Raw genomic sequence first — 13,803 nt, forward strand, 5'->3', positions numbered from 1 at the left:
AATAAACGCTGTAGTCCAAACGAGCCGTTCGTTGTAGTTCTTGAAAAGGGATTTTTTTTAAAAACGAAATATCTCCCTTTGGAGTGGACTTTGAGATTTGTAACTTTCTAGATATTTTTTATGCCCAAACATAGACACTACACACTGACTAATTAAAAAAGTGAAAAAGCATAATAGGACCCCTTTAACTGCTAGAACGGTTGTTGTGTGAAAGGGGACTACTCTATCTCATTACCTGCCTCGCTAAGTTTTAAATCATTTGAAAAGTGCAAAGTGGTTTTTACCCTTTGTTTCTCCATGTCTTGTATTTATTAGATATCAAATTGGAGACTTCTCAGGAGAGGTTCTGAATGAAGTAACTGTACCTCTGGCAGAGAAAACCATTTACCCTGCGCCCATATCCTTACCCATGAGCAGCCGACACAAGGTAGAGAGCAAAATTAAGGTAAGGAAATATCTGTGTGCAAGAAATAGCATGAACGTGCTCACTAGTTGTGATAAAACAATTTCTTCTCTTTCCTTCAGTCCCACAAATCTGGGCCCAAACACCTCCACCCCTTCACAGTCAAGCCTGAGCCTCACTTTGACTTTGTGCGTTCCCATAAAAAGTACAAGAGGCCCAATCTTGATGCATTTCGCCAGCCTGGTCGGCCAGAGCGACAGCAAACCATCAACAAGGCAGACATTAAACAATATGACTTCCACAGTTCTGGAGAGGAGGATTACCCGCTGGTCAGTGCAAATTTCAGTGTTAGGCTACAGATGCTCATGTAGATGTGTCCTATTGAGAAGTTTTACTGAAAAGACGTTAATTATGTCTTTTGTTTCTACTTTTTACTCTGAAGTCTCCTGCTTCAGAGCCGGATGAAGAGAATGATCCTGATGGAATCTTTGCCTTCAGACGGAAAGCTGGCTGCAGTTACCATGCTGTGAGTTTCCCATTTTACATCAATGCTGGCAAAATTCTATCTTGATATTTAAGGTGTCCTGACATGGCTTAAAGCAGTGGTTCTCAACTTGTCCACAAAAATGTTCGAATGCAGTCCTAGTTTGTTTTCAAAACTTTTTTAATCCATGGGCACTTTTACTATAGTTTGTGTAAAAAAAAAAAAAAAAAAAGTAATTAAAATAATTGAATTTCAGGATTACAAAACTTTTAGATGCTGATTATTTTTCCAGGCCTCCCACTCTGTTTAACCAGTGAATTTACATGACTCTTCCTCCAATAGTTTGTGATTTACTGCGTAAGGATTTTAAAAAATATTTTTAACTTCATTTCCTTATAAGCAATTAGTTTAGAGCTTTGTAACTGGTGAAATATACATTCTTAAAAAATTGCCCATAATGTTTTAAGATTGTAATAATTTGCATGATTTTTCCAGATCTACAAACACACTAAAATTAGGCTACATCATATATCCAGGTTTTCCAAAACTGTGAATCCTGGATCTTAAAAGTTGTCTTTTAAGTTAAGTGGGTAAATTAAGATAAGAAATATCTTGATTTATGTAACAAAAATAGATAACTAATATTGTTTTACTAAACAGTTTTCCTGCCATGATAGCCACAAAAGCATTAAAAAACAAACAAACATTTAACCTATTTATATGCTTGTTTTGTTGTATTTTAAATAATTTTAAGTCATCAGGCCCCTTTGGAAGCTTGCTGAGACCCTCTAGTGGGCCCCGGCCCCCTGTTGAGAACCACTGGCTATTTCCCCCAAATCATTTTATAGCATTATTTCAATCAGCCGTTTTTGTCAAGTAGATAATGTCTTATATTTAACATTTAAACTGCATTTAAAATAATCAAAATAAGTACAAATAAATGTTTTATTATTTTTAATATTTGTATCCTTATTTATATAAGGGCATATTGTTAACATTAGGGTTGCAAAAAGGTGGAAAATTACCAGGAAATTTCTTAAATATTCCAGAAATTTTAGAAACTTTCCAGGATTTTTTGGAATATTCCAGGGATTTTTGGAAAGTTTCCGGAAATTTACTGGAAATTTTCCACCCCTTTGCAACCCTAGTTAACATTAAGCATGAGAAAATGCTGCTTGAGGACGTTTGAGAACAAGTGTGAATTCTAATGACATCAGATCATTGTTTTGAACGTATTGAAACTGATTCACAATAATGAACCCTCTCTTACGTGGGTCATGAGACAAGGTGGAGTGTTTTTTGTAGCATGTAAATAGAACACTTGGCCAATACTGCTGCTTTGCTTTAGTGCGTGTGAATAACATGTAACTAATACAAAACTTCATAGCTAGTTGTTCCTACCTGCCATAGACTATGCTATACTCACTTTAATAGTGACAGAGTTAGCATATTATTTGTGCTTTGGTCATTTCTTTTGCCATTGTTAAATGTGTGTTGCGTGTCCTCAGCCGCTGATGGGTCAGAGCTGCTCTCCTCACTGGCAGCAGATGGGTCAGGACCGGCTATGGCAGCGCAACTGTCTCACCGCCCTGTCCGTGCCCAGACGCTGTATTGCAGTGGCACGCGGGAGGGTGGGTAGAGGTGGCAGGTACGTCATACTTCTATTTACAGTTTCTCATTTGCCCTTTTAATCTTTTATAATAAAAAAAAGAAAAAAAATCTGTTTCCTTTACTGAAGTATGAGTCACTGTAGAGATGATGTGTGGTGTGAATTTATTTAATCCAGATTAAATTGAAGTGTTCATGAAGCTACTCCCTAATGATCAGTGCAGATTGTGCCGCATATCTAAAAGCACTCTGTTGTATTCCATCAGGGTTGTTTTGGATCGCACCTCGTCAGATCTGGACCGTGCCCTCAGGCATCTGGACCCTGACATGTTTTATCCCTCTGCTGACTCTATTGTGCCTGACCTCCCCGTCCACGCAAATACAAACTCTCAGAACTACAAATTAAGCCCTCAGCGCTCACTGACTCAGCTCCTGAGTGACATCCAGGCCTGCAGGTGGAAGTTTTTTCGCCTTCGGCCGCTACAGGAGAACTCAAGGGGTGAGGACAAGAAAGGGACTCCGCAGGTGGAAAAAGGTGGAGCGACGCCTCTCTCTAACAGTGTGTCAGGTGAGGCATCTGAGCTGAACAGGATTCAGAAGCTCAGTCAACTAAATTGTAACTGTCAGTTTATTCCAGGGTAGGGCTGGACGATATGGCCAAAATTTCACGATACGATATATTTCTTAATTTCGGTTGATACAATATAATTCCGATATCGATATGAATACTATTAAAAAAAGCCTCGTAAAAACTACCAAGAACGCCCACAACAGTTGTCTGTCTTACAAACTTATGAAAAATGAATTTGGCAAGTCTATGACACCTCATATAAAACCATATAATATAAAAAAAAAAAAAACGGCGCAAATAAATGAATGTTCACCTTTTACTTGTATTTAGCCTTCATACAAACAAGAAATGTATTACTTTAATTCAGCGCTTGCAGTGCAGCAATAGACTCCATGCGGAAATTATCTCTGCTCTGCTGCAGACGCACCGCTTCTAGAGCGCACTGCCAGACAGCAATCATGTGCAGTGAACGCTTTATTAATCTGTTAACATGAGCGCGGAAAAATACGCACCGCATTCGCACTGCAAACAGAGTAATGTGAACCTGGCATTATGTGTGTGCGCTGCAGAGTGTGCATGAGCGCAGTCTCCAAGAGAGCGCGTGAGCGCTGAATGGTTAAACACTGGCAAGAATTAAAAAGTAATGCAATTTATAAACTTTAGTGACGATGTGACACTGCCTCGATTGTGCAAGTGACAATTCCTGTGTCAACTGTGCAGCGTGCAGCTCGCTTGTAGACAGACGTGATGTGTGGTGATTTGAAGACATTTGCGTATTTTAAGAGAGAGTGTGCGAGGTGATTCACTTATGCTGTTTGTGAAATTACGTCTCACACAAGGTTTTCAAATGAATTTATAAGTTATTTAATTAAAAAATATGAAGGAGTACCTCACCTTCAGCATTATAATTATTTCACCTGCGCCGGACAGAGACTGAGACTGTGCCGCTGCATGTCATGCCAAACCTCACGGCAGGTGTGTCATCAGCTTGTGATCGTTTTTTTGAGATCGGCCTTTTTAGAGACCGCCGATCAATCATCCCAAAGCGATTATCGGCCGATAGTGATCAGTAGCCGATCAATCGGAGCACCCCTACTGGAAACGAATATTCAGACAAAGACATAAGCCATAGCAAAACGGTAGCTTATGTGCACATTACAAATGTAGATTATTCAGTAAGGCTAAATTTGATGATGAATACTAAACCTGTGAAGTATCCTAGTGGTTTTTGTGTTATGCTTACGTGTCACTTAAAGTAAAAGTATTAAGCTGTAATTAATCTGAAAACAAAAGATAGTTTAAGCCCTGGTTTACTCAGTGTTTACTTCAGAGGTGAGCTGTGTCAATTCTGGGAACACGTTGTCATTTAACAAACAACATTGCACATCTTTACGTTAAAGGGCTGAGTGCAATGTTGATCAGTATTACATTTTTAAATATAATTATTCCTGTGATGGAAAAGCTGAATTTTCAGCAGTTATTACTCCAGTCTTCAATGTCACATGACTCCTCAGAAATCACTCTAATATGCTGACTTTGCTCTAGAAACATTTCTTATATTAGTGTTATTAATGTCGTTATTAATTAAAAACTTGATTTTCTTGCCGAAACATTAATTTTTTTAACTAAAACGTTTTTAAGTATTAATATTTTTACTATCACTTTTGATCAATTTAATGCATCCTTGCTGAATAAGTTACATTTTTCAAAAAACTCTTACTGATCCTAAACTTTTCAATGTTAGTGTTCAGAGTTACTTTACTGCCACCTAGCAGAAAAAAATTCAATTGCTGGCTTAAAGCCCCTTAAATCTGTAAGTGGAAGTGAAGTGTGGCCAAGTATGGTGTCCCATACTCGGAATTTGTGCTTTGCATTTAACACATCGAAGTGCACACATAGCAGTGAGTAGTGAACAGACGCACACACACACCATGAACACACCCCCGGAGCAGTGGTCAGCCATTTTTTGCTGCGGCCCCCAGGGAGCAGTTGGAGGTTCAGTACCTTGCACAAGGGTCTCACCTCAGTTGTGGTATTGAGGGTGGAAAAGAGAGCTGGTCATTCACTCCCCCCACTTACAATCCCTGCCGAAACTCAAACCTGTGACCTTTGGGTTGCAAGTCTGACTCTCTAACCATTAGGCCACGACTGCCCCAATTTATCCTCCATATTCTTGCACATGCAGGTGGATACACAGAAGAGCAATTTCACTCCCATCAGCAGCAGCTGGTTCAGATGCACAAACAGTTACAGCAGCAAGAACTCCAGCAGAACTCGACAGCACCAGAACTGCACATTGCTTTCACAACGAAACACAGCGTCACACACGGCGAGCTAGAGTGTGCGGAGGCCGGCTTGAGTGAGTGGCGGCGGGTGGGCTTGCGGCAAATACATGTGACGACCCCGGGCTGGACTCCGCTTCGTCCACGGTGAAAGCCGATCCGCCGACAGATCTTTATGCACCAAGAGCTTGTAACACTCCAAAGAGAAAGAAAAAATTTTAATCGCATCATATGACCCCTTTAAAATAAAAAAGAATCATTGCATGAAATGTGTCTGTTTCAGTAGTTCTTGGGAATATTTTAAAACTATAAACTGTTTTATAGAACTTTGTGGGGAATAATAGCAAAACTGTTCATGAGACCTGAATTTATTTGGAGACTTATGTCAAAATCTTTGTTTGGTGGTTAATTTAAAGAAAGCTGATCATATTTCAATGATTCTTCTGTCTCCTGCAGGAAGCTTTAGACAAGCAAAAATGAACCGTTCTGCACCGAGTGGAGGTGGTGGTGAGTCAGGCTCTTTAGTACGTATGACGAATGCATCTAGCCCACAGCTGCCCGTCCCTCAGTCTCTGCCTCACGGCCACGGGCACCTGAGCACTGTGAGCGCTGTATCTCCTGCCCACACGCACCACAGTGCACGCCTGTGCGCCCCTTCACCCTCAGCCTTAAAGTTGGCCAGTGTTGCTAGCAGTCTGGACCGGGTAACCAAAGTCACCCCTACTAGTGCCATCGACATTGCCAGGTCGGTACCGAGACCACAGCGCTTATTCACTTGTTATTTTCCTCTCTTTTTCTTTTTTTGTATTATTATTTTTAGGGGTGGGTGGGGCTGAAAATTAATTTGAATATCTACAATTTTTTAGAATAAAAAATAATAGGGATGTAACGATTAACCGCGAGCCGGTTGAAAATCGATTCAAATATGTGACGATTCAAATCAGTTGAGATGCCAAACAAAACGCGATACAATTAGAGTAGGAGTTTATTTGAATGTATCTCTGAGGTGATCTGACATCTTTTCTTTTCATCTTGCCTCTGAACAATGCATATTAAAGTAGTGTTCATAAGCACAGCTCTGCTTTGTTCACAGCGGTAACCCAGGAAACACTGTATCATTGCTGTTCATAAGCGCCACCTGCTGTCAGAGAGTGAATCTGCGTCTCATTCAGCTCGTCTGCTCTTCCGTTCTGATGTTTTATGTAGTATAGTTTCACAAAACTAAAGTCAGACCATTCTGTTTTTGCTTCAAATTTCGAAATTATACAGTCTAATTTAGATTAAAAACTACTCATGCTGCATGTATGCTGCATCTTTGTTTGGAACATGAGTAAAATCCAGTGCTTGTCTCTAATTTTAAATGGAAAGAGCACAGACAAAGCCTTAGTTTGTTCATATTAAGAGATTTCTTTTATTTGTGTAACTTACTTGTTTGATTTGGGGTTTGTTTTAGAATTTCAGTTCAGTTTTGTTATATTTAAATTTCACAAAGAAACGTGCAGCAATAGCCTAATAAAACGACACCTTTTCATTTACTGGATAATGTCTTCAATCTCATTTAGTAAAAAAAAAATTGTGAGAAAATAGAATCGTGAAATCAAAATTGTGAATCAAATCATGAGTTGAGTGAATCGTTACATCCCTAAAAAATATGTACAAAAAAATTTACACTATCGTTCAAAAGTTTGGAATCGCTACTATTTTTTTAATGCTTTCGAAAGAAGTTTCCTATTCTCACCAAGGCTGCATTTATTTGATTAAAGTAAAAACAATGATGTTAAATTTAATTTATTTATGTGAAGCTGAATTTTCAGCAGTCATTACTCCAGTCTTCAGTGTCACATGATCCTTCAGAAATTATTCTTATAGGCTGATTCCGTGCTCAGGAAACATTTCTTCTTCTTTTTCTTTTTCTTCTTCTAAAAATGGTCATGCTGCTTAAATCATGGTTTCCACACACACACACAAAAAAAAATTTGATATATATATATATATGTATTAGGGATGTAACGATTAACCGCGAGCCGGTTGAAAATCGATTCAAATATGTGACGATTCAAATCGGTTGAGATGCTTAACAAATCGCGATTCATTTAGGTGTAGGAGTTTATATGAATGTATGTCTGAGGGGAACTTACTGTCTTTAGAAAAGTTTAGATGGTATTTTTTTCTTTTCCTCTTGCCTCTGTATAATGCATATTAAAGTTATGTATATATATATGTATATATACAAGTAATTTTTTTTCAGGATTCTTTGAATAGAAAGTTCAAAGAACAGAATTCATCTGAAAAATAACAATAAAAAAACTTCAAAATTGTCAATAAAGACATTGTGTATATCTAAATTTCAAATACAGAATGAACATTTTAAATAAGTTTAAATAATAATAATAAATCATATGTTTGATTGTTATTGCAGGGAAAATCACGAACCAGAGAGACTGACTCTCAACGGATTATCAGAGACCACAGTCGCCATGGAGGTCATATAGCCCATCCAAAAACACAAAAGACTTCAGTGCTGAGAGCTGTGCGCTTCTACACAGACTTATACCCAATAACAGCATATCAAAATATTAAGAGAAATTTGTCAATATTATAAGTGTACATTTTGTAAAATTGGGAATTATCACTACCTTGTAAAAATAGTATATTTGTATCATTAGTCTGTCATTTCTGTTACTTGAATCCTAGATTGGTTTTTTGTTTTGTTTTTTTGGTCATCATGCTTTTGCACTTGAAAATGCAAGCAAGACAAGTGCATCAGTTCATGTCGGGATCATGAGCATGAATATTGGTCCTGCGTCACTTGTTTTAACTATTTATTTTGCAATGTTTACATTTTTGTATCTCATACAAATAAATCCAAATCTGTGACCACAAAATGCAGACACAGCTAGTATACCATGCTTTGTGCTTTTTTCTTTTCAGGAAGGAGAAAGCTGAATTTGGTTTCACAGATGTGTACTTTCAGAAGGAGTGATCTTCCCTTGAAATGTCGACCATTTTTAAATGGTTTATTTTCTTGCCTTCCTCTCTTTGTCTTACCAATGTTAATTCTGGAGACCAATGGCCTCCATCAGAATGTGCTTATGTGAAGCTCCTTGAGAAATCAAGCAGAAGACCTTCAATTTGGCATTTACTTTCTGCTCTTCTGATGGAGTCAGCCGAACCCTCATTTGTATTTAGCCATTGCTGGTTAATCAGTGTGGAAGGAGCTGTTCAGGGCTCTGACTGGTGTTGTATTGAAAGTAAACTACAGGTCACAAATACTGTCAGCCATCTTGTTTATGAATGCTGAAATTTATACATCCTCAGTCCAGTGTCTTCAAATAAATTTCCCCTTTTCAAATGGCCTTTTTAATGAAATGAGTGAATCTACTTCCACAGCTGCCAGTCATTTGCATTGAGTTTCCTGTAAATAAGTACACTAGTTTTCAGTTATGATACTTCGGACATGCATGTTTTGTGCTTATGATGTTTAGAGAAAAGTATATAAGGCCTTCTTCGTGCACTTAGTGTGGACATGACAGATCTTTAAAAGTCATTTTAGCCATTCAGGGTGCATTACTGTAGTCAGTTGATGAGTGAGTGAGTGGTGTTTAGTATAAGTTCCTTGTGATTTTGTCTTTTTCTTTTTTTTTAGGATTTAATTTGAAGTTAACAATGCAAGAATGGGCTTTAAACAGCAGAGGGGGCAAGTGAGCTCTTCAAGCCGTATAGACTTGTTCGGCATTGCTGGGAACGCCCACAAAAACGTCATAACCGTTTATGCCGAGGGGGAAAACAAACCATTCGAATTAACGCGCGGAGACCTTGTTAGGCGCTTGATCTTTACTTTTTGAGATGATTTCGATACACAATCCCTTACGAAAATGAGCAATGGTATTACTATAGTAAAAGTGTAGTAGGCTAACCATGTTTTTTTTTTGGCGTTTTTATTACCAATTGAATAACGCTGCGCATTTCAAGGCACTTCAGTGGACCTTAATGTTACTCGTTTTGTCAATGTTAAAAAAATGTTTTAATATATCAATAAGAAAGTACGACAGACTTTTACTCAAGTCTTTTATGTAGGCCATTCTGAGTCAACACCATGCTTTTCCAATGTTTACAATGAAACTACTGTTTCCACCCACGCCGACTCCGCCCACACACCTATGACACGACACCGATCAAGTCTAGTTTGGCTGGCAGGTTCCCCAGAAGTATGTGACCTGTTTCCTGCCGTTTTTGCTCATAGAGGTCTTTGAGCCAATAACTTGAGCCGTACCTGCTGAAAATCTGGAATCACCTGAAAATGCTATTCTCTCGCAATGCTGATATTCTTACAGTGCCACAGTCAAGGAATAAACCTACTAACTGCTTGCTTATAGTTGTCTTTGCATATTAAGCTCGGATAAGATGAAATATTTTAACATCAGCTTCAACTAATGACCATACGCAATGCATATTAACTATAAACGATCATCTGAGCAACCAGGAACCGAATTTGAAGGATATATGATGACCCACCCCAAAGACCTAAGAACCTTATCACGCCGATATCACATTTCCTCTTTTCCAAACTCCGCTTGCTTTACATTTGACTTACACTACCGTTCAAAAGTATGTGGTCAGTAAGATTTTTTAAATGTTTTTCAAAAAGACTTACGCTTTTATTTGATTTATTTTGCATTTATTTGAATGCAAAGAACATCTAGAACATATATTAAATCAATGTTGAAAAGTTATGTAATATTTCTGTGGAAACCATGATTTAGAAAATTCAGGATTGTTGAGAACAGCATTTCTTTGAAATAGAAATAGTTTGCAACATTATAAATGTCTTTACTGTCACTTTGGATACTGAAAAAAGTATTAATTAAAAAAAAAAAAAAATTGCCAACCCCCCCTTAACCTCATAATCTCAGAAACTGAAAATTTCAGAAAACCTGTCCATCCCTGCTAAATTTATAATGGATATGAATACAGCAGTGTGGCTGATAATATGTCAGTTGACTGATAATATGTCAATGGTGGTTATGGCTAAACACTGTGCATGTGAGTGTGTGTGTGTGTGTGTGTGTGTGCATTTTTGTACCATGGTGAAGTCATGCAGGATGCCAGCTGAATCGCCGTCTCTGAACTCAGGGACTGGTACTTTGATGAGCTCCACCTCATCGTCTTCGAAAAAGCTCACATTCTCTTCAAGCAGCATCAGCGGCGCCTCAAACTCCACCTCCACCTCCTCAGCAAACTCATAGTCTTCCTCAAAGTACTTCAACCCACAGACAAACACCTGATCCTCCTGTGTGTTATAAATACATACAGCATTCACACAAATTGGCAACAACATTTCAAAGAGCAGTTTGAAATGTACACTTTTCGAAAGGCAAATCAATTTGTTAGTTGTGGGAGGTGCATGTCACAAGTGTAACAATATAATAGTGGAAAAAACAAAAACAAAAAGCTTGATACAGAATGAATTTACAAGTACAGATCCATAGATGTCCTGCTGTTTGAAAAATTCTGTATTTCTGAGGATGAAGGCAAGTCATATGACCTTTTCATATTGGCTTGTGCCTAAGTTTGCTCACTTCTACCAAGTGGCAGATGATATTGCATTAATATGCCATAAAGTATTTGCAGTCACGTAATTGCAAGGCTCCAACATCACAGTGCTTACCCTGACCAGAATTCTGATCACACATACTTGCTACTGGTCCAGCTCACTCATTAGGACTGCTACCTCATCTCACCTCATTGTCTGGTCTCCTTTGTACAAAATGGACTATTTGCCTGACTTCCTGAACTCCAACAATTACCTCCAGCGATTATTCTTCAGTGTCTTCCCTTCCTTCGTGTCTCCAGCGTTCTCTGTCTACAATTTATATCGTCCATGTACCAAGAATATCAAAGCAGATGCCCTCTCCCGTCTTCAAGGTCCAGAAGAGGTCACAGAGGAACCTGAGCCCATCTTGCCTCCCAGCTTGATTTTGAGTCCCATCCAGTGGTCTCAGGAACTAACCACCTCCTCCAATGCCTCCAAAAACGCTCTGCTGGGGTTTCACAGATCACAGCACACCCCACTCATCCAATCTGCTCACATATCACTGGGCACTGGCCACCCAGGGGCCAATAGCACCCTCTCGCTGCAGAAAGATTGCTTCTTTTAGCCCAACCTGGCCAGAGATGTGAGAAGGTTTGTTCTAGGCTGCTCGGACTGTGCCATCTACCAACAGGCAAGCTCCATCCGCTGCCCAATCCCAATCGCCCATGGTCACACCTACGAGTGGACTTCATCACGGACCTGCCCCCCTCTGATGGTAATGCATGTATTCTTGTTGTTATTGATCGATTTACCAAATCATGTCATCTGCTTCTTCTTAAAGGGATTTCCATGGCAATGGAAACTGCAGAACTCCTCTTTAATCATGTCTTCAGGTACTTTGGGATTCTTGAGGGCATAGTATCAGATCGGGGCCCCCAGTTTATGTCAAAGGTATGGAAAGCTTTCTTCACCCTCCTAGGTGTGACTGTGAGTCTCTCATCCTGATACCATCCCCAGTCGAATGGGCAGATAAAGAGAACGATCCAGGAATTTGGACCTTTCCTATTAACTTTCTGCCATGGCCGCCAGAACTCTTGAAACCAATTCCTAGGCTGGAGCAAAGTACTCTCAGAACTCCCTTCATCAGCCTGCCACTGGACTTCACTCCCTTTCCAGTGTGTGCTTGTTTACCAGCCTTCTTTGTTCCCGTGGTCCAGGGAACCATCGGATGTCCTATCTGTCGACTTGTGATCCCAAGAGAGCGAGAGGGTCTGTGATGCGGGCAGTGCGACGCCAACGGATCCAGGCGGATATCTGATGGATGGATAGTCCAACTTTCCAGTTTGGACAGAAGGTTTGGCTATCCACCAGAGACATCAGGATGTGCCTGCCATGCAAGAAGCTTAGTCGCAGATACACTGGCCCCTTCACCATCACCCGACAGATCAACCTGGTCACTTATCAACTGCACCAATTTTAGTATCTGGTCGACTGGGAAGGTTATGGCCCAGAGGAACGCTCATGGGTCCCCAGAGACGATATCCTCGATCCAGCCCTGCTCACAGCCTTCCACGACTCTCACCCTAATCGTCCTTGGCCCAGAGGAAGAGGTCGACCACCACAGCGTCCGGGTCCTCGGCCACTGGGTGCAGGCCGTGGAGGTGGGTGGGGTACTGTCAAGTAATTGCCAGGCTCCAACATCAGCCAATCACAGTGCTCACCCTTACCAGAATTCTGATCACACATACTTGCTACTCGTCCAGCTCACTCAATTGGACTGCTACAAAAGCACACACCTCATTATCTAGTCTCGTTTGTATGAAGTGGTCTACTTACCAGACTTCCTGAACTCTATCAGTTACCTCTAGTAACTGTCTCCAGTGCGTCTTCCCTTCCTAAGTGTCTCCAGTGTTCTCTGTCTACAAACCTGTGGAAAGGGATTACCTTTTATACTCACCATTTGCAAAGAGGTGTGTGCATCCTTCCTCTCATCCGCTCTGCCATCCATGATCCCCTGAACCTGTAACAAAGGAAAGTCAAGTTATCAACTTTACTCTCTCTCCTGATTATATATCTGAACTGCATACTCCAACTTGATTGCCAGTTTTTCAGTGCTGTATTAAACACTCTAGGGCTGTCAAAAAAAAATTCGAATTTCGAATATTCGTCGAATTTAAAATAAAAATCCACATTCGAATGCAAAAACGTTGCATTCGAATTTTAGGTGTGCGTTAAGGAGGCTGCCTTATCAGTGGAGCACGAGATGCGATGACGATGTAAGTGTCATTACATTTTAATGTTTTTGTTAGCCTATCCAGTTGAAGCCACTAGATGCGGCGCTGCTGAATTGTTAATTACAAATATTGCAGGAAAAGAGAACATCACGGTGATGCTGCGTTGTTGATTACAAATATTGCGGGAAAAGAGAACATCAATGCGGAGAAGATCTTGTTTACGTCAAAACTGAAACCAAACCATTCACACAGAACGCATATTTCGTGCATCTATCACCGTTGCACTCGAGAACCGCATGTTTGGAAAGCCATGTAAAATTAATTTTTTGAACTTTCTTTGAACTTTTGTCAACTTTGAAAAAACATATCTCGAGACTTAATGGCTGTTTTTTTCCCCCATCCCACTGCAACTCGTATTTTTAAACAAAAAATGTACTCTGTGTGATTGGCTTTCGGCCTTTTGTATTAAACCAGCCATTTTGACAGCCCTAAAACACTCCGTTTATTCCATCTATCTGAGTTTACATTATGTAACATTTGCTGTCTGTGCTCGATTTTATGCTTAGTTTCTTTTGCATCTCAGAGTGAATCTGTGACCCATTTCTGGGCCACAACCCCCAGCTGAAAATCACTGCTTCAAAAAACACTGCTTCAAGGCTTAGACTGATTATGAAGTAAAGGTTATAGA

At 39.8% G+C, this 13,803-nt stretch overlaps 2 protein-coding genes across 2 annotated transcripts in view; one reads left to right on the forward strand and one right to left on the reverse strand.

Annotated features, from left to right (window-relative positions):
• Positions 1 to 8,724, forward strand: part of LOC107724031 (enhancer of polycomb homolog 2-like) — an 18,801-nt gene extending 10,077 nt beyond the window's left edge. The window contains exons 6-13 of the mRNA XM_016532800.1: positions 316 to 445; positions 526 to 732; positions 846 to 929; positions 2,396 to 2,535; positions 2,762 to 3,063; positions 5,252 to 5,407; positions 5,727 to 6,093; positions 7,768 to 8,724. Coding sequence (XP_016388286.1) covers positions 316 to 445; positions 526 to 732; positions 846 to 929; positions 2,396 to 2,535; positions 2,762 to 3,063; positions 5,252 to 5,407; positions 5,727 to 6,093; positions 7,768 to 7,840 — 1,459 coding nt within the window. The 3' untranslated portion in view covers positions 7,841 to 8,724. The remainder of the gene's footprint in view (positions 1 to 315; positions 446 to 525; positions 733 to 845; positions 930 to 2,395; positions 2,536 to 2,761; positions 3,064 to 5,251; positions 5,408 to 5,726; positions 6,094 to 7,767) is intronic.
• A 1,602-nt stretch (positions 8,725 to 10,326) lies between these two features.
• LOC107724028 (integral membrane protein 2B-like) overlaps positions 10,327 to 13,803 on the reverse strand; it is an 8,927-nt gene continuing 5,450 nt past the window's right edge. Inside the window, exons 3-4 of the mRNA XM_016532795.1 lie at positions 12,839 to 12,901; positions 10,327 to 10,638 (exon numbers count right to left, since the gene is read on the reverse strand). Of these exons, the coding sequence (XP_016388281.1) occupies positions 10,342 to 10,638; positions 12,839 to 12,901 (360 nt within the window). The 3' untranslated portion in view covers positions 10,327 to 10,341. The remainder of the gene's footprint in view (positions 10,639 to 12,838; positions 12,902 to 13,803) is intronic.

This window comes from Sinocyclocheilus rhinocerous, unplaced genomic scaffold, assembly GCF_001515625.1.
Source record: "Sinocyclocheilus rhinocerous isolate Xijiao unplaced genomic scaffold, SAMN03320098_v1.1 scaffold2230, whole genome shotgun sequence".
In the NCBI taxonomy this organism is placed as follows: Eukaryota; Metazoa; Chordata; class Actinopteri; order Cypriniformes; family Cyprinidae; genus Sinocyclocheilus; species Sinocyclocheilus rhinocerous.